Source organism: Mytilinidion resinicola (genome assembly GCF_010093595.1).
Source record: "Mytilinidion resinicola strain CBS 304.34 unplaced genomic scaffold BDZ99scaffold_37, whole genome shotgun sequence".
Lineage (NCBI taxonomy): Eukaryota > Fungi > Ascomycota > Dothideomycetes > Mytilinidiales > Mytilinidiaceae > Mytilinidion > Mytilinidion resinicola.
This window is the reverse complement of record NW_022985473.1, coordinates 232,866-251,206: the sequence shown is the minus strand read 5'-3', so window position 1 is coordinate 251,206 and position 18,341 is coordinate 232,866. Positions and strand designations below refer to the sequence as shown.

At 50.4% G+C, this 18,341-nt stretch overlaps 7 protein-coding genes across 7 annotated transcripts; 4 read left to right on the top strand and 3 right to left on the bottom strand.

Annotated features, from left to right (window-relative positions):
* Nucleotides 1-441: 441 nt before the first annotated feature.
* Nucleotides 442-3,225, top strand: BDZ99DRAFT_528197 (uncharacterized protein; the record flags this gene model as incomplete). The annotated part of the gene is made up of 2 exons (XM_033726354.1): nt 442-2,586; nt 2,644-3,225. 2 exons carry the CDS (start codon nt 442-444, stop codon nt 3,223-3,225), a joined length of 2,727 nt encoding a protein of 908 aa, XP_033568690.1.
* A 436-nt stretch (nt 3,226-3,661) lies between these two features.
* On the top strand, nt 3,662-5,148 carry BDZ99DRAFT_216374 (kinase-like protein). The gene has a single exon (XM_033713398.1). The coding sequence runs from the start codon at nt 3,897-3,899 to the stop codon at nt 4,842-4,844; it is 948 nt and encodes a 315-aa protein (XP_033568689.1). The 5' UTR covers nt 3,662-3,896; the 3' UTR covers nt 4,845-5,148.
* Nucleotides 5,149-6,233: 1,085 nt separating this feature from the next.
* Nucleotides 6,234-7,746, bottom strand: BDZ99DRAFT_216371 (uncharacterized protein). Its single transcript, XM_033713397.1, has one exon. It carries the CDS (start codon nt 7,712-7,714, stop codon nt 6,266-6,268), a length of 1,449 nt encoding a protein of 482 aa, XP_033568688.1. The 5' UTR covers nt 7,715-7,746; the 3' UTR covers nt 6,234-6,265.
* Nucleotides 7,747-9,005: 1,259 nt separating this feature from the next.
* Nucleotides 9,006-11,380, top strand: BDZ99DRAFT_552779 (uncharacterized protein; the record flags this gene model as incomplete). Its single annotated transcript, XM_033727073.1, has 4 exons — nt 9,006-9,029; nt 9,251-10,027; nt 10,133-10,474; nt 11,098-11,380. The coding sequence occupies 4 exons, from the start codon at nt 9,006-9,008 to the stop codon at nt 11,353-11,355; spliced, it is 1,401 nt and encodes a 466-aa protein (XP_033568687.1). The 3' UTR covers nt 11,356-11,380.
* A 349-nt stretch (nt 11,381-11,729) lies between these two features.
* Nucleotides 11,730-12,558, bottom strand: BDZ99DRAFT_483509 (uncharacterized protein; the record flags this gene model as incomplete). The annotated part of the gene is made up of 2 exons (XM_033722580.1): nt 11,730-12,424; nt 12,495-12,558. The coding sequence occupies 2 exons, from the start codon at nt 12,556-12,558 to the stop codon at nt 11,730-11,732; spliced, it is 759 nt and encodes a 252-aa protein (XP_033568686.1).
* Nucleotides 12,559-13,278: 720 nt separating this feature from the next.
* BDZ99DRAFT_577407 (P-loop containing nucleoside triphosphate hydrolase protein) lies at nt 13,279-14,268 on the top strand (the record flags this gene model as incomplete). Its single annotated transcript, XM_033728689.1, has 1 exon — nt 13,279-14,268. One exon carries the CDS (start codon nt 13,279-13,281, stop codon nt 14,266-14,268), a length of 990 nt encoding a protein of 329 aa, XP_033568685.1.
* Nucleotides 14,269-14,662: 394 nt separating this feature from the next.
* Nucleotides 14,663-17,313, bottom strand: BDZ99DRAFT_577406 (DUF500-domain-containing protein). The gene is made up of 6 exons (XM_033728688.1): nt 17,093-17,313; nt 17,006-17,036; nt 16,916-16,951; nt 16,780-16,865; nt 16,520-16,726; nt 14,663-16,469 (listed from the first exon to the last, which is right to left on the bottom strand). The coding sequence occupies exons 1-6, from the start codon at nt 17,219-17,221 to the stop codon at nt 15,081-15,083; spliced, it is 1,878 nt and encodes a 625-aa protein (XP_033568684.1). The 5' UTR covers nt 17,222-17,313; the 3' UTR covers nt 14,663-15,080.
* Between the last annotated feature and the right edge of the window lie 1,028 nt (nt 17,314-18,341).

Below are 18,341 nucleotides of genomic sequence, written 5' to 3'. Positions count from 1 at the left end.
CACTCGCGTGCACCATCTCCAGCTCCTCCAACACAATATCAGCCTTACTCACGGGGCCCCTCGCCTGCTCCTCCTACGCAATACCAGCCATACCCTCGAGCGGTCTCTCCGGCGCCCTCTTTTCAATATCAACCCGATGCTCGAGCTCCCTCACCAGCGCCTTCCTTCCAATATCAACCGCATCCTCGAGGCCCATCTCCGCATCCATTCGATACCCGTAACGATTCACCACCGCCCCCGCCACCTCCTCCACATCGTATCGCGTATAATCAGGATCGAGCACCTTCTCCAGCGCCGTACAATGAACATGATTCCAGAGACGGCTATCATACACCAGTGCCGCGCTCTCCCGCTCCACCTACGCCTGTCAGAGGCGGCTTTACGCCCTCACCATTGACCAACGCTATGAACGATGTCATGTCATCTCTGCAAGATATGAGTATGTCGCGGAGTGCCGACTCTCCAAATGAACCTGCAACACCACCGAATGTCTGGTCCCCGGAAGCATTTGATCAGGTTTTTCACGCCTCTGCAAAGAAATTACGACCTCGGACATCACCCGGAATCGGGACAGTTGAGGACAATCACGAAGAGGAGGAATTCCAAGAACAAGGCCAATTTCACCCAGAGTTAGACGAGGCACCGCCGCAGGTGCATAATTACGTCCAACGAATGGAAAGCCGACTTCGTAAACTGCATCAGCAGGATGATTCTCCTCATTCCTCACGACCACGCGACGAGCTGTTCATCCCTCGGGATCAGACTGGTCCACCTCCTGCAGTGCCTCCGAAAAGCTCTACGTATCAACCGCGGCCGCAGTCGTCGATTGATCAGGTCCAAGACTTTGGTGAACGGAAAATGTCACTCAGAAGGACCCTAAGGCACAGAAAATCTGCTTATGACGTGGGGAAAGAGGTCCTGGGACGCACGTTTACAACCAAAACCAACTCCACAACAACTACTCATAGTAGTAACACAACCCACCACAGCCTCATGTCTGGACACTCTGCAACGAACATGAGCGCCACCAGTGCTGGAAGCTACTATCGGAAGAAGTTCGGCGCCAATGGAGGAGCGAAGGCCAGGGCTTACAGCGTGATGGACACCCGGGATACTAGTTCGAGAGAAATTGGATTTGACGACGGCCGACCAGAAACGCCTTTCACCGGAGTGACGTATCATTCAAGCCACGATTCTCAGCAATCACGACCAGGAACAAGCTCGAATGGTGACTGGGCAGCCAACGTCGCCGATGGGAAGGATCCATTGGGTGGCTTAATGGCGCCGAAACCAAAGAAGAGTGGATTCTTCCGCAAGGTCATCGATACGGCGAAAACTTCAGCTGCAAGTGCTCGAAGCACAATCGCGTCCGGACAATCTAGCCGACCAGTTTCCCGACAAGGCAAGCTACTGCCGAATGGAATTACAGCGATTGCAGGTGGCGCAACCACACCTTCCAGCGCAGCCCGAGACATGGGGCTAGGCGGAGTAGTGGACTGGGTCCAAGTTCGACGAGATGTCAATCGGTCGAACTCCCTCAGTAAAAATGAGCGGAGTGAGCGAGCAGAGCGATGTCAAATGATGGATATTCCTGTCATCAATCCGATAGACGCACTCTACGAATCTGCAGAGGGTGACGAAGGGCTTGACGGACTTGCCATTGCCGACCCTATGGACTTCTCGACTTGCAACTTGGCACTGGTCGACAAAAGCTCCCGATTCATCAACAGTGTCCCCTTAGGAACAACTTCCGCAAGCCTAGCGCAAGGCTACGTCTGTAGACCTTATAGAAGCGACGTTCAACGACTCCGGGCAATCTTCACTTGGGTCAGCGAACGGATCTCCTGGGAAGACGACTTCGAGGGCGATATTGATACTCGCCATGTTATTCAGATGAAGCGTGGTTGCTCGCAAGAGATAGCCATACTCGTCTTCGAGATGTGTTCATCGGTTGGACTGCACGCCGAAGTGGTCCGAGGGTATCTGAAGACTCCCGGTGAAGCTTTGGACCTGGACCTAGTTGCTAGACCAAACCACTTCTGGAACGCCGTTATTGTGGATGGGGAATGGCGCATTATGGATTGCTCTCTGGCTGGTCCTACAAATCCCAAACGAAGCCAGTATTCGAGTACCGGGTCCCAGGTGGCGGAGAACTGGTGGTTTCTCGCTCGTCCGATGGAGATTTGCTACACCCATGTGCCCTTGCTTCCGGAACAGCAACACATTTGCCCACCGGTATCTCACGACATTCTCATGGCTCTACCTTGCGCGTGTCCTCCTTATTTCAAACATGGCCTCCAGATGGTAGACTTCGATACCAGCTTACTCAATCTCGACAATCTTGAGCTCGCCCACATTTACTTCAACGTCCCGGAAGATGTGGAGTGTTTAGCGGAGGTGGAGGCTCGTGGATATGCCCAGGACGCAGATGGCGACTATTTCGAGAGTGGAGATATGGTAAAGAAGCCGGCGTTGGCGCAAGCGGAGTGGATAGGAGAGCAGAAGCGATATACCGTGAAAGCGCTTCTCCCAGGCGATGAAGGTCATGGTGTGCTGAAAGTGTACGCTGGGAAACGCGGACTGATGGTAAGTCCTTGCAATTTCCCACTCTTATGAACGGATTGAAACTAATGAACTCATTAGCACTCCATAAAATCAAACCCGCATTCGCTTGCTTTCGCCCTTCCTCTCACGCACACAGGCTCAAACCCGCCGTATTCGTTCCTCACCATTCATCCCACACCGCACGCCCAACGCCATGATCTTTACATTGCCCAGCCCCAATGTTCACGCTTAGCACTCAACAATACCTTTGTTTTTGCTATTCGCCAACATCCGTCCTCACTTACCCGCTCACCGGATCCGTCCGTGGCATCCGACCGCCCACGATCTCCAAATCCTTTTGCCCGTCCTACCTCAGCGATGAGCATGATCTCGATGTCTCAGACCGGCTCTTCGTATTCCAACCCCTCTGCGACCTCGAACTCATCATCCAACTCATCCTCGAATGCGCAAAAGCCGGCCAAGCTGGCGATCCAAACGCCAGGTGGAAAGATTATTAGACTGCTAAGGAAGAGTGAGCATATGGGTGGCACTGCTGAGGGCGCAAGCGGTAGTGTCTGGGAGACTGTTATCAAGATCGGCGAACGTGGTACTTGGAGAGGACTTGTTCTAGCAGATCGAAGTGCTCGATGGTGCGTCTTTGGCGAATGGGAAGCCGAGTGATTGATTCCTACCTTGTCAACCTGGTCGTTGAAGCGGAAAAGTTACGATCCGGGTATCATGGCATTTTTGGCTTGGTGTTGGCTATTCGATAAATTTGAGCCATGGCGTTGTTTGTTTTCTTTGACGGTTGGTGTTTGAGCATCTCGGCATTTCTAGCGGCGTTTGTGCACGAGTGTACGATTTTGGCAACGTCGGCCTTTGAATAGACGTGTGCTTTAATGGCATCATATGGGTAGCGGATGCATAGAATACCAGTTATATCTTCTTAAAGCTTCTCTTGTGATTTATCGGTACCAAGGTCTCTGAATTCAAGGTCGTGATATGCTGACGACACGTGACTGTCGCGAAAGAGGCAACCTCAACCGAGCCGTCTCAGCTCAGCCTTCAACCTGCAACCTTCTGTGCCTCATTTCCTTTTCCTTCTCTTTCCCTTCTTCTCTTTGTGACTCATCTGCCAAATGCTACTTTCGCACTATTCATATCTGCTCTAGTCGTTGTTTCTTCCTGAAGGCATCAGCACCATCTTCGTTGCTTCGCTGGAGGAAATACGAGTTTCCAGCTAGCCTGAAGTCATATCGAACGTCAGCCCTGTCGGGCTTTCGATACCTAATCATCTCCATCGCGACTTCGATTTCACAATCTAGGATTGCGGCATTCTTAACTCGTCGGCCATGAAGCAGCTGGATCGGGGCTGGGATTGGGCTAATCGAGGCACTTCGCATGTCGACTTTTCCAGAGATGAAACGATACCACTGGAGACTGGAAGATTCTTAGGCCACGGGGTGAACGGTCTAGTCCATGAGACTGATTGCGATGGCACAAAACTGGCCTGGAAGAAGATCTACTGTCGGAATCGAATAACTCCGCAACACCGAAAAGAGATTGAGATTATCAAGAAGCTAAATCACCGTCACATCATCGAGCTTGTCGGGACGTACACCAAAGGTCCGCATCTCGGGCTTCTCTTGTGGCCAGTTGCCATATGCGACCTCGCTACCTTGATGGAAGATGTGGACTACCTGAAAGCTGAATCTCCCTATCGCGCTTCACTCTTTTCGCACGTTGACGCAGATATTCTAAGGAGTCGGTGTCGTGCGCTTGGATATCTGGACAAATTACAACATGCACGTGCTAGGCTGAATACTTGTCCGCCTTGTATTGCGGCTGCAATTCGCTATCTCCACGACCACAACATCAAGCATAAGGATCTGAAGCCTTCGAATATCCTATTATTTCCTTATGACGGCCTTCGAATCACAGACTTTGGCACCTCCTCGGACGTTTCTGGACTAGACAGCAGTGTTACTACCGGAGACGAGCGCGGGACCCCAAAGTACTTCGCCCCGGAGGTTGCCGATTATAAACCGAGTGGGCGAGCAGCAGACGTATTTTCCCTTGGTTGCCTTTTCTACGAGATCGTTATGATAGCACACACGACACATAACTTAATCGAGTTGAAACAGATGCGCCCCCACCACGATCGTTCCTTTCAGGCTAATTTGCATGAGATCATGGCTGGGTTTCGAACAATTGATTGCGGAGAAAACCTAGAACTGCAGCATTTCCTGTGCTTAATCCCGGCGATGCTTGAAGTAGAGGTCAATATGCGCCCAAGATGAATGACGTATGCGCCAACTTAGACAACTTCAACTCGTTCTACAAGCAAGGGGTCTATTCTCGATCTGAGGTTAGGCGGCAACCTCTTTCCTGTAATCACCATGGCAGCGATCATATGGTCTGCCATTCCCACGAAAGAACCTGTTTCCCATTTTCGATCGCAGTTGGCACACACTCAGTCGAACACTACTCCGGCTCTACCAAAGTAGCAATCAACGTTCGGTCTTCAAGGGATGATGTTATAAGCTCAATCCAGTTATATTCGGTCAGTAATTTCTTACTTACTTTGAGCTTTCCATAGAAGCTACGTGGCATAAGTGAAATTTCCAGTTACAAGGGTGTTTCCGAGCTGCGTGACAGAATTTTGCCAATGCAAAGCTTTCCTAATGTATCGTTCTTTGGAAGTTCAATAAGAGATTTCGGATATATTTTTCTAACTATATACCCATACCTGAGACACTTTGTGACGGTCTCTTTAGTATGAAACTACAAAAGCTCTGTTCAGCTAAATTCAAGCGTAGCACCCGTCGAGTTCTCCAACTTGTCTTCATCTCATAGAGGCCCCCTTCAAGTCAACGGTGGATGTCAGGACCTCACATACCATCGTCATTATGATCAAGCTTATATCAGACTACAGTTGGATGATTACCTCACCTCAACACCCCCATACAAGTACACGCAGTGGAAAAAGTCTTACCAGCGTCGTATGCGAACTAGATCCCCAAGTCAGAGAAAGATTATTCAGTTTCGCAATGGTAGTAGATGGCCCCCTGAACCCTCGTATGTCGAAAATTCAAGCTTCCCTAGGCTTTCAGATGATCGAAGGCTTTCAGACGATCGAAGATTTTCAGACAAATGATGCCCACGTCACGGCATCTGCCCAATAATAGGCAGATACCAGGGGTATAATCCCTGAGAATCTCATTCACCCCCGGCGAAATCTTCTTTCATTTGACAACATTCCAAACAGGAAAGAGTAGCATTCATCTGATAATGGGGCAAGACAAGTCAGCAGAAACGGCGGCAAGGCCGTGTCTCTATTTCCAACGAGCGCTGTTCAAACCAGTATTTTCTCTGTATTTAGTCCGAAAACTCTCACACATCTGACACCACCAAAATTAAGCGGAGAGCATGCTGGATCATACATGTCAAGAGTCTTTGAATCGTGGTATTTTGCTGCATATGACATCCATGACTACAGAGATAACTAACTACTACGCGGTGGCCTCTTTCTTGTTGACTTCGGAGGAACAAGACGATGAAGGCTTACATATTCGATCGTTTACGTTCCGCCCCATGCGACAAGACCAAAGCAGAGACACCCAGAATCAAAAGCTCGAAAACACAGGAACGAGTTAACTAGAAACTGTAAACTTCGGATGTCGCATTATTGCACCGCCTCATCCCCAGATCCTCATATCCCTTATCCTCGATGGCTCCTCCTGATATTGCCTTCCGCCCTTTCGTTTCGGTCTCCACCCGCCCTTTCTCCCACCCTCCCCCCAACATCCGCAGCGTGCGCCGTCTCCAGCACAAACGCCGGCCTAGACGACGACGAAGTCGGATGCAAAAGCTTCTCTTTCCAATCCACGACCGCGATCAGCTGCTCCCCAGTCCACTCCACAGACTCCATCTCGAAACTCAGCAGCTCACACAGGCCTGCCGTATAGCGCACGCCCACGCAGCTGCCCTCTTTAGCCTCGTCCACGGATTTGTCGATGCAGCTGTGGAAGGTGTTCGTTTTGTACGTTTCGGCGATCCGGCCGTGGAAGGTCGTGTTGCAGTGGATGTAGAAGGAGACGGGGGAGTCTGGTGGTTTGTAGGTTTCGCCGTTGATGCTTGGGCAGAGAGGTGATGGCGAGGGGGTTGTTTGGATGGTGAGGGGGAAATGGGGCAGGGTGGGAGGGGTTGTTGAAGATGTGCTCACGATGAGTGAGAGGAGGGAGAGTGCGGAGGTTGGATGCATGATGGGTGATGCGAGCGATGTCTCCGTAGTTGAAGGGAAAGTAGACGAGCTAGGCGATGTTTCTGAGGTTGGAGATTCAACAGGTAAAGCGGAAGTCGTCTCTGAGTATGAAGAACTAATGGACGAAGAGAGTGGGGTCTCAAAAGCTGAAAGCTCAGTGAATGACGTGAGGGACACCTCTGAACTCAGAAGCTGTGACGGTGAAGGGAGTGCCGACTCTATATCCAGGGTCTCGGTAGGTACAGCCACCAGTGTGTCTGAACTTGGAAGCTGGGTAGACGAAGTGAGGGATTTCTCGGGGATTACAAGCGCAGTGGACGAGGCGTCAAGTGACACGAAACCCGAGACTCCAGTGGACGAGGGAAGTGGTGTCTCGGAAGTTGAAAACACTTGAATCACTTGTGCTGCCCACACATTTGGTGCGTTGGTGCTAGGCCCAAGTGTGCTCTTCAACTCGCAGCGATACTGTGTCGGGTATGTGCGCAGTGATGCACCGAAGGGGTAGAAAGAGACATCCACACACGCTGCTGAAATGTCACAGTAGTCCATGCAATACTCGAATGTCTCTGTCCAGACAGTATCTAGTAAGTCCCCGGCACGCGTGATGTCGCAACCAACCTCAAAGCTCGTTTGGTACGAGTAATAGGTTGTTCCATTTCGATCAGGACAATCCGAAGGGCGCGGAGCTATGGGAAAGCTCGCCGAAGTATGGGAGGCATTGAAAGCGGTGGGAAATCTCGCGATCGTAGAAATGGCGAATGACGTTATGGATGGTGCGACTGATGTCGCGGACGTCTCGATCGATGTGGTGGATACTTTCGTGGATGTCCAGGGACCGTGTAGATAGTCGACAGCTCTACGACATCTCGTTTTCGCACACACAAACCGAGAATATTCATGGCACATGCTCGACTTGATGATATAATTACTACTTGGACAACGGTCGTAGGTAGGATTACGCTTGTAATCGCTGCTCGGAAACTGGTGGAAAGACTGGAGCTTTGGATTATGCTACTCGCCGAAAAAATGGGAGACGACGACGGCGAGCTTGATAGTGCCGAGATGATTGAAGTAGATGCAAACACGCTGCTTGCGGAGCTTCCTATCGAAGTTGTCCCCGATATTGAAAACGACGGCAAAGCGGAAGATGCAAGGGACAGCGAAGGCAATATAGAAGGCGAGGATGAAGGCGATGACGATTGTACCGAGAGGGTTGATGCTGATTGAGTTACACTGCTCGCAGAGCTTCCTATCATAGTCGTCCTAGATATTGAAGGAGACAGCGACGGTGTTCCTGGCAACGTAGAAGCTGTAGGGCCTGACGTTGGTATGAATGATGCGGTAGTTCCGGCGCTCGCGGAGGACGTAAAGCCCTGCAAACTACTAGAGAGGCCTCTAGAAGTTCCAGTTGAAAGACCTGCCGTGAAAGACGCGGAAGAGGATTGAACTGAACTTAATAACGTTGATGCAGACGGGCTAGAAGTAGTTGCCAGAGCTCTAAAGCTTGCTCTGGGACTAGAAGATAAGCTAGAGGAGGAGCTAGAGGAGGAGCTAGAGCTGGAGCTGGAGGAGGAGCTGGAGCTGGGGCTAGAGGAGGAGCTGGAGGAGGAGCTAGAGGAGAAGCTAGAGGAGGAGCTAGAGGAGGAGCTAGAGGATAAGGTGAAGGAAGTTGGACTTCCACTCGGCGAAGTGTAGAATGAGAGTTGTAAAGTACTGCTTAGGCCCTGACTTATGGTAGATATCAACGTTGATGTACCTTGCGGGGACCCAGAGTTCGTTGATGAGAGTCCAAGAGTTGTCGTAATGTAGGATGTTTGCACTCCAACCGTTTGGTTGCTGAAAGCTGACGTGGATGATAGCGAAGGTATCAAACTAGTAGCGGCGGGAGGTGTGTAGATAACCGCATCGCAAGCCCCCGGTTCGGATACCACTGTTCCAAAGCCTTGTTTGAGAATGCATGATCCTGCAGCTGTATAGGATAGATCTACACAGGATGAATTCGCTGCACAAGTCCAGATGCACTGCATGAAGCTTAGACCGAGAATCGGGTCACCGAGGCTCTGGTCTGATCTGACTACATCGGCAGTAATATACACCATTTTGGTCCCTAGCGTATACCAATAGCCGGTCTGGAATCCGTAGCAGACTTTGGGGACGGTGCTCGAAGTTGAGGTTGCGGCAAGAGCCGATGAGCACCATGCCTGCCCGTAGGACGATGAGGGTACCAAAGTGGATGATTGAGAAGTTCCGAAGCTACTCGTGGAGGAATTTGTTGAAGTAAGCAGAGAGGATACAGGAACAGTAGAAATTTGAGAGCTAGTGATCAACGTTGCGGTCGTGACTGACGGTAAACCTATCGATATAGCTATCGAAATATTTGGCGATGTAACACTGCTTCCAATCGAGGACGAAGAGGGTAACGATACTTGAGTGAGTGAAAAGGCCCAGCTTGATACTAGGACTGTCACAGAGACACCACCGAGCGTAGATGAGAGGATCCCGGATCCACTCGATAGTCCAGATGATGATGAAGTAGTTGTAGCCAGCGTGGATGAGGTATTGTATGAGGCGCTTGTGGATCCGTATGATAACAGAAGAGCTGTTGATGTGAGAGTCGTTTGGCTTGACTGTACTGTAGTTGAGCTAGGGTTGCCAGAAAAGGACGACGATGGAAGCTGTGTAGCTGCTGAGGCCGAAATTGATGTTGATGGAGTTCCGGGCGCTCCGCTGAGCGTGGACGAGGGAGCACCCGATGCGCTGCTCGATCCGGAAGATAACGAAGAATTTGTGGCCGTGGGAAGCGATTGGATTGACGAGGACGACGACTGTAACGAGCTCGAGCCAGAAGTGTTGAACAAAGATGATGGAATCAATGTAGCCGACAAGACCGGAACAGATGTCGAAGGAGTTCCGGAGACTGCGCTAAGCGTAGAAATGAGAGCATCCGAGCCGCTCGTCAATCCAAATGACAGTAATAACGCTGTGGCTGTCGGCGATAGCGAAACAGACGGGGACGAAGTTCGTGATGCTATCGTTGGTTTGAGTATACCAAAATTGCCGAGCGACATATTTGGGGTTGGTATTGATATCGGACTCAGAGACGAGCTGAACGTACCACCGAGCGTAGAGAATGAGGCTCCAGATGCACTGGCTGACTCGGCTACCAATGAAGACAATGTGGGGAAGAAACCACTCGACAAAGACAAAATAGATGATTTGGTGAGTAAACTAGAGGTGATGGGAGCGCTATACAAGTTACTTGTAATAGGAGATACTATCAAAATAGTGGACAAGTTGGATACACCTTGAACTGTTGATGGAAAGATGCCGGATCCAATGGCTAGACCGAATGAAGATGAAGATGCTATAGGAAACAGCGTCGTGGCGGGAGCGGACATCCCTGAAGTCGAATATGCGGCTGCTGAACTATTGGAAGATAAAAACGTGCTAGCACTCAGGGGAGAAATACTAGAAGCTCCGATAGTGATTGCCAGAATGCCAGGACTGGTGATTGGGAGAATAATGCTTGATAGATTGCTAGTCGGGAAGAGGCTAGTGGTAGAACTGTTGATAATTTGGAGACTTATCGTTGGCGGACTGGTGACAGGGAGACTGGTGACCAAAACGATGGTGGCAGAGATGCTGCCGCTAATGGATGGTAGACCGGTAGGCGAAAGACCAATAGTAGAGAGACTAATAGCCGAGCTCTAACCTGTTGTGGAAGAGTTCAACGATGAAGTGTAGGTCCAAATCTGTGGGTTCCTGCTCAGTAATTGGCTTGTAGGAAAGGCTACTGTCAGGGATTAGTCGAGAGTAGTAGACTGCTATTGCCTACGCCTTGACTAGTAAAGGGGGCTGGGATGTTGTAGCTCGACGAATTTCCCGAAGGGATGCTCGGGAATGCCACGCTGCCTATAGAAGACGGTATTGCGGAGAGGCTAATGGTCGGTTGAAGGAGTATAGAAGATAATGTTGAAATGTTCAGGGATGAGTAGGCAACCACAGAAGACAGTGTTCCTAAGAAGCTTGGAGATAGGCTGAAATTCGCAGAAGATAAGAGTCCTGAAGGTATTAGAGGTCTCTGAGAAGCTGTCGTTGGATACGCCTCGGATGAATTGGATTGAGTTACCACTGAGGGTGAAAGAGATGCTGTCGATGACGATGTCAGGGACGTATATGCTGAGTAGCTAGAAACGCTCGGAAAGGCTGAAGTAGCGGTTGAGATATTGGTGAACGTTGTGGAGTTGAAAATGGACGGAACTGAAGAGCTGAGTGATCCTATAGTGTAGGAGCTGGAGACCGGAGGCGATCCTAGGGCAAATGTGGCCATCGAGGATGTTCCAGAGGGTAAGATTGTGAATGAACTCGACTGTAGTATGGATGATGATTGCGAGCTAGAGGAATTTGCATTGCTGGTCGGTGTAGAAAGGAATGAGATCAATGACGGTGTCGCGACTACTACCGCTGAGCTAGATAGGAGTGCGGTGGTGTTTAAGGATACTGAAGAGACTGGATATATCGACGAGCTTGAAGGTGTGCCACTTTGAGGAGGCGAGTTCGACCAGGTATCTGTCGAATTGGATACGATGCTCGTTGATGGCAACAGTATAGTCGTTGATACTGCCGTGCTAGGGATAGACGAAGAAGCTTGCGGAGTCACGGAGGTTGTCTGTGCTGCAGTGGAACTCGAAGCAGTAGATACTGGAGATATAGTAGACAAAGTTCCTAGTGATGACGAAAAACTAGTCCCGGAGGAGCCTGAGGTGGCTATGGTTTCTGCCTGGGAAGAAGAGCTCGTTTGTGCAGGACTAGATGTGGCATAAAATGTATTCGGTGACGCGCTCGGTGACGTGTTGGAGTTGGAACCGCTTGTTCCTAATGATACCGTCTCTGCTTTGCTGAAGATAGTTGTGGAGACCCTTCAAGTTGAAGTCCCGAAACTTAGAGAGCTCGTTCCTGATGGTGTTGTTTCTACCGTACTGAATATAGATGTAGAAACTATTGACGTTGATGGCGCTGAGTTGTTGAAAGAAGAACTTTCAGATGTCGAAGCGAGAAAAGAGCTTGCGCTAGCAGTATCGGTGCTGCTGGTGCCGAAAGACGACGTCGAGGGGCTGCTGGGCACTGTACTGAGAGGAGATACCGAGTATGTGGAGGATGTCCCGCTAGGCGACGCGGTACTCAAAATACTGCTCTGGCTAGACGAGAGACGAACGCTTGAAGTTGCGCTTAGGCCAAGTCCTGAACTCGAGGAAACCGCTGAAGAGTAGACAGCAGGTATCGCCGGAGAGAAGACCTTCCACAATGCTCCCTCGAGTACCTCCAGAGTCGGCGCTACCTTTGAAATCCAGTCCAAGTTTTCGGGCGAAAGCTGGAAGTCGGGAAGGAACTGACGAGTATGAAGACTGGCTTGCTCGACCTTGGTCGAATCTTCCCGGGGCCTCTCAGGGATTGTCCCAACCGGCTCCACAGGGGGAGGCACAATTTCGAAGTTCGGCTCAGGTAGCTCTACTTTCCCAGGGGCATTGGGACCAAACGGCTTTTCATGAGGAACCAGAGAGCCATCGCAATACTCTGGAGAGTGCGCAATGCTAGGAAATAGAGGATTAAAGTCATCTACAAAACATATCTCATCAGCCGACGGGTGACAGATCAGTGGAACTCATCCTTGTAGAAACTGACTAACCTTGACTAGTGAATACAGCCTCGGAGAGACTGATGGCAGCTAAAGCTGTGATGATCCAACGCATTGTGGCGATATATGGAGTATGATAATGCTATCGTATAGAACAAACTCCAGACTTTGAGACTGATTTTGTAAAGGCTGCGCACGCGGGCTGACATTTTTGGAATGCGGTTTAGAGAAACGTCCAGCTATGGAAATAGACTGAAGGGGGTAAGAATGTAATGGATTTGACCAGATTCATGCGCTCTAGAAGTATGACTTTGTATAGCCATCGAAAGGACCATTGAGTAGGATATGATATGAAAATTCTTAGTAGACTCTACAAATAGCATCGCGTAGCATTCATAACTTAGCAATTGGGGATTCGAAAGACAACGGTGCTATTAAGTACTAAAGATTGAGTACATGGTATAAGATACATCGTGTAGAGCTTGATCGAGGGTGGTACAGGAATCCTAACCCCCAAGCGATGAAAAGAATGTGGCAGCATTGCAGGCCTCGATTCCAAAGGCTAGAGTGGTCTGTGAGCATGGCGCAACTCTTCGCCGAACTGACTGATTGACCTGCATGATGCCCTCGTCTGTAGGATGAAAAGAAGGAGGCGTAGAACCTTAACTGCGGAATCGGAGCGGAGCGGAAATTGCCAAGATATCGAACCGCCACGTCCAGCGGAAAAGCTTTGAAATCTACACCAGAAGATTCTCATCCACTATGCGCGTTACGGATTGCCTCGACTCCTCCGCCTGCTTGACAGAATTGCGACCCGACTGAAAGCCATCGAACCATGCCTCTCGATACAGTCAAAAACATCGTCCTCGTGCTGTCCGGCAAGGGCGGCGTGGGCAAGTCCAGCATCACAACCCAGCTCGCTCTGACCCTTTCACTACAAGGCTACTCTGTCGGCGTGCTAGACATAGATCTCACAGGACCCTCAATTCCAAGATTTTTCGGTATCGAGGATTCGAAGGTTCGACAAGCGCCCGGAGGCTGGATACCGGTTCCTGTTCACGATGCTCAGCCCCCACTGCCACCCCGCGATCCCACTACTACAACTGCGCAGAATCCTATAGGTGCACTTTCTTGCATGTCCTTGGGCTTCATACTGTCGTCTCGCTCCGACGCTGTCATATGGCGCGGTCCTAAGAAGACGGCCATGGTCCGCCAGTTCCTCTCCGACGTCCTATGGCCTGACAACCTCGACTACCTCCTCATCGACACGCCGCCCGGTACCTCAGACGAACACATATCTCTCCTCGAAACTCTCCTCAAGACAGTTACACCATCACAACTATCAGGGGCAGTGGTTGTGACTACGCCGCAGGCCATAAGCATATCTGATGTCAAGAAGGAACTGAACTTCTGCAAAAAAGTCGGCCTACGGGTGTTGGGCGTGGTGGAGAATATGGCAGGCTTTGTTTGCCCCAACTGCAGCGAGTGCACGAACGTGTTCAGCAAAGGAGGCGGAGAGATCATGGCTAGGGAGTTCGAGGTCCCTTTCTTGGGCAGCATACCGATCGATCCAGCCTTCGTCTACTTGATTGAGGAAGGCATTCGACCGGTGTATCCTCAGGGCACACTCATCGCAGGCAAGGAGGTCGGCAGCCAAGAGGTCCAGGCGCAACCCACATCATCTTCCGTCAATGGGCAGGCCTCGAAGGAGCAGACTTCCGGTCTGTTGGTTGACAAGTACCGGAGCTGCTCGCTATCTCCGCTCTTCGATGGCGTAGTATCAGGTCTCGTTGCAGACATTGCGAGTCGTCGCGCATTGCCTTGATAGCAGTTGCTCAGGTACATGACAAGGCACTTCGTAGTAATTGCCTCAAAGTATCCAAGGATGAAAAGACGAGGCAAAAGACATTGATCAAAAGATTTCCCTATCCCACCGTCCATTTTCTTCTGCTTCAAATTAGGAGGATATCACGTCAAATGGCGACAAGACGCGAAATACTTCAAGTGGCTGGGGACTCCAGGTTCTCCTACTATCATACGTAACAAGCATCACGGTTCTCAATCTATTCTACAGCGTTGTCTTCGCCATTCTGGAAATGGCTGTGGTTAGAGCAACAGCGACTCACGCTAGTATATAGGCAACAAATACGGCAGCATACACGTTAGTGAGAGGGGCATACCATTGAAACCCGTCTCGTTGATGTAGAAAAGCGTAATCACAAACTTCTTTGATCAATTCCCTCTACATTCACTGCAACTAAAAATACTTTACTTGCAATACCACTACCAAATCTGAATCCAACTAAATCCCTCTCAGATCAAATCTCGTCTTTGATGAGCGGCTAAAGATCAAATAGGAGTAGTTAATTGCAAACAATATCGATTTTGAGATGGGAAGTGTGACTCTTGAGACCGTTGTTGATAACATATGTCTATTTTCAATAGAACCGCATCCTCTCCTAGACATTCCTTCGTTTTATGCAACAATAACATCATAATCATGAAATGGTATTCAAAGCAGTGCAAAACGCCTTGCTTCGTAAACCAATCACGATAAATCCTCCAGAAAGACAAATAGTGAATCGTACATATGTGGTAAAAATAACAATGAACACGGTAGCCGAGTATCCGATATAATCAGTTAAAACCTCCCGGAACATGATTAGCAGCCGGAGATTCTGGCAGGGAATGGAAATTGTCCTTTTTCTCTTCGCCCGGGGTCACACCTTTTTCAATGGATGGTTCGTCGTGAGGTTTGAATCTTTCAGCCACAGCTTCGAGGCCATCATCTGCGGATGAGATAGAGTCTTGGGAGCGGACTGAAGATCGATCGTGCAGAGAAGATGGCGATGGTCGTCCAGAAGAAGAGAAAGATGAAGTACCCGTGGCTTGGTCGTTGGTAGAGTGTTCATTCGGAGAACCTGGGTTGATGCTGAGGGCCGATTTGCGATCGCGAACAGGGTTTCGTGGAGGGAGCTTGGGTGGGATTGGCTTTACCACCTGGACAACCCGAGCGCGGGTGATAACCTGAGGCGTTGAAGCATGATGGATCTGGTGGATGACAGGCTCTTCTAGGTTGTCAAAGTCATCCCCCTCGTCAGGAGACTCGTGACCATCGGTGTGCTTTTTGAGGGCATTTTCAGTGGACTCTACGGTAGACTTTTCGACAGTCTTCTCAGTATGTGTGTCCTCGGATGTCTCAGCAGCCGTGACTGCTGCAAGACTGGGCGTTTCCGCCGTCTTTGTCGCATCGTCGGTACTTTTGTTTTCCGGAATTTCAGTCATTCGTGGACTGTTGTTTCCAGTATTCACAGACTTCGTCCGTTGAGGAAGCGAAGGGGGATCCATCTCTGTTTGAGTAGACATATCCATCGTCTGAACGCCTCGATCCACGGTGGTGCTCATTGTGCTAGTTCTCCAACTCGTTCTTCGACTAATGGATCTACTATCAAAGCTATGGCGATCGGTACTTTTTCTAAATGCGTTGTATACAGGGCTGGAAGGGCTGGGATTGAACTCGAACTGTTCGCTGGTGGGGCGCTTTTTGGTGCCGGCTTCTCTGATCTCGAAGCCTGCTTCCTCCAATGCAAGGACGCCGAATGGATCCGGATCCTCCTTGTCTGGTATGCCAAATGTGACTCCATCTTCTTCAACCTCGTAGTCCCCAGGTGGTGGTTCATCGGTCAACAAGTTCTGGTCGACGTCGCGATCTCCTTGCGCGGCCTTGATGGTTTCCATCAAAGTCTTGATTTCGTAGGGTGGATTTCGGACCTTGCCGGCGAGAATATCAGCGACACCGATCTTGTCATGGTAGAAGGCTTCGTTCTCGTCTGTCCGCTCGATGACGATGGTACCGTCGATCTGCACTCCAGCGTAGAATCCTCGTGACTTTAGGTATGTGAATATAGGTGATTGTCTCTTGTGAACTTCCGACTCCAGGACTCCGCCTATTCCTACAGGGCCCGCGACCGCACTTATCTCTCCACCAAGCGTACATCGGACCTTTGAAAAGGCGTCCAGGGCTTTCTGGGGGGGATTAGCTGAGAAGTTCAATACATGCAGACCACCATTCTAACCTGGCTGTTTATTACGACCACACAGTCGTATATATCAACGCCTACCAAGAATCCCAGCCCGGCTGTGTGCAGAAGGATGCCTGACGGTGGAGACCACTCGCCGTCTTCCTTTCGTCCCACGAGTATGCCACTGCCGCCGGCACCCGAAACCCAAAGCCCAGTGCGCATGGTCGTGAAGATTGCGAGACCTTTGGCATTTTTGATAACCTAAGTCGTCTAATTAGAACAGAACAACCACAAGGTGGGCGAACGCAACGTACTTCCGGTGGTATCCGTTTAAGCACTTTCTGCTTTTTCTTTGGGCCATCAACGGGCTGGACTTCCTCCTCCTGGTAGAACCCATCCTCTAACGACGTTTAGTGGGAGTTGACGGCTGAGACATTTGGGAATACTTGCTGCAGAATGACCTGAGAATGCGTGCAGCTTTATCGCCTAGAAATCATATCGTTAGCACGTCCAAGTCACCCCACAACGAGATCAACTTACACTCTTTGTCAAGTGTTGTGGGCCAAAACGCCTACTCATTGTCAGTCAGGCCCCGTATAATCCAGATATCCTCGCGACATAGTGTACCTCAGAACCAAGCTTGTTGGAAAGCCTGTTGACAGGCGCACCCAGCTTGTCGGCCCATCCCCATAACTTGTCGAATCCGGCCTTGCCGCCGGTCTTGGTTTTAGCCCAGATGGCCTTCTTTTCCACCATGGTGACGAGAGCGAGTCCGGGTGGACAGATTAGACATTAAAGAGAGAGAAGAGCATTGCGCCCGCAGGTCAGAAGTATGGAAGGCTTCGGCTCTGGTCGCGGCGTTTCCGTTCCCTTGCTGCCCGGCACGACGTAATCACGCCCCTCCCAGCCTGTCACAGTCCCCGCACAGCTTCCGCTGCCAGGTGCCGCCAAGACCTTCTGTACCTTTTTTAATACCCAGCATGCTGTGACCGGCTGCCCAGACCCAACTCTATTCCCGGCTGTGGTTCGTTCATCGGATTCCGAACAGCCAGCCTGGGGCCGAAAGGAATCACTCTTGCTGGACACTCCACACACTTCGTGCTGGTGGAATCGAGCAACAGTGAGGGCTTTGAGCGCACCGTGTTTTTCCTTGCGCCGAGCACCGAAAGGGCCTACAGAACGCCATTCGCCTTCTTTAGTGCTTACAAAGTATAGTTCGCATGACTTTCCGGATGTCCGCAGGATCCCACGGTCGAGGCGAGTAGGTCACGTGATGTGTAGTGAAGTCGGAGCAAAATGGCCCAACTTGGTATACATAGCTCTGAAATATGCACTACTGCCTTTTACCCTCTGGATAAGTGGTTCTCTAAGCCGAGTCTGTCTGAGGTGGCTCGGAGAGCTATCAGGCGTAGCAACTTGTCGTTTTCTAATTCTTTACAACGTATCAGGGCGCCTCAAGCGGCACTAGAAAATTCTACATAAGCCCAACAAAAGTATAGCTTCAGATGGGAAGTTCTGGAACAGAGCGACGGATTCGTAGATTGCCACTTCATGTTGAATGCTGCCATGGAGTGCACAAACCCTCTCTCGCTGCACGCAGGGATCCCATGAGCTGCCTTGGGACGTCACGTGACTGGCGGTGAGGTTGGCCCGTGCTTCGACCTAGATGTTTTGCGCTGGCCTGGTCGCGTCGCAGCGAAGGCCAATCTTCACGTCGCCCGCGCCGTCACCTCCACCAGGAGTTCACTTCTATTACTCTTTCAGTGTTTCTTAGCTTCCACTAGCGATTCGGGGCCTGGTGATGTTTGGCTGCTGATCGCTTAATTCTCCTTCCAACAATACCTCTTTGTCCACCACATCAAGCCTCCACCCTATC

Bases quoted from the DNA above. Each gene is read 5' to 3' on its own strand.
- BDZ99DRAFT_216374 (XM_033713398.1), top strand. From the start codon at position 3,897: ATGAAGCAGCTGGATCGGGGCTGGGATTGGGCTAATCGAGGCACTTCG.
- BDZ99DRAFT_216371 (XM_033713397.1), bottom strand. From the start codon at position 7,714: ATGTGCCATGAATATTCTCGGTTTGTGTGTGCGAAAACGAGATGTCGT.
- BDZ99DRAFT_577406 (XM_033728688.1), bottom strand. From the start codon at position 17,221: ATGGTGGAAAAGAAGGCCATCTGGGCTAAAACCAAGACCGGCGGCAAG. The intron at 16,952-17,005 runs GTAAGTTGATCT...TATGATTTCTAG, and splicing joins CACAACACTTGACAAAGAGT to GCGATAAAGCTGCACGCATT. The intron at 16,727-16,779 runs GTACGTTGCGTT...TAGACGACTTAG, and splicing joins TTAAACGGATACCACCGGAA to GTTATCAAAAATGCCAAAGG.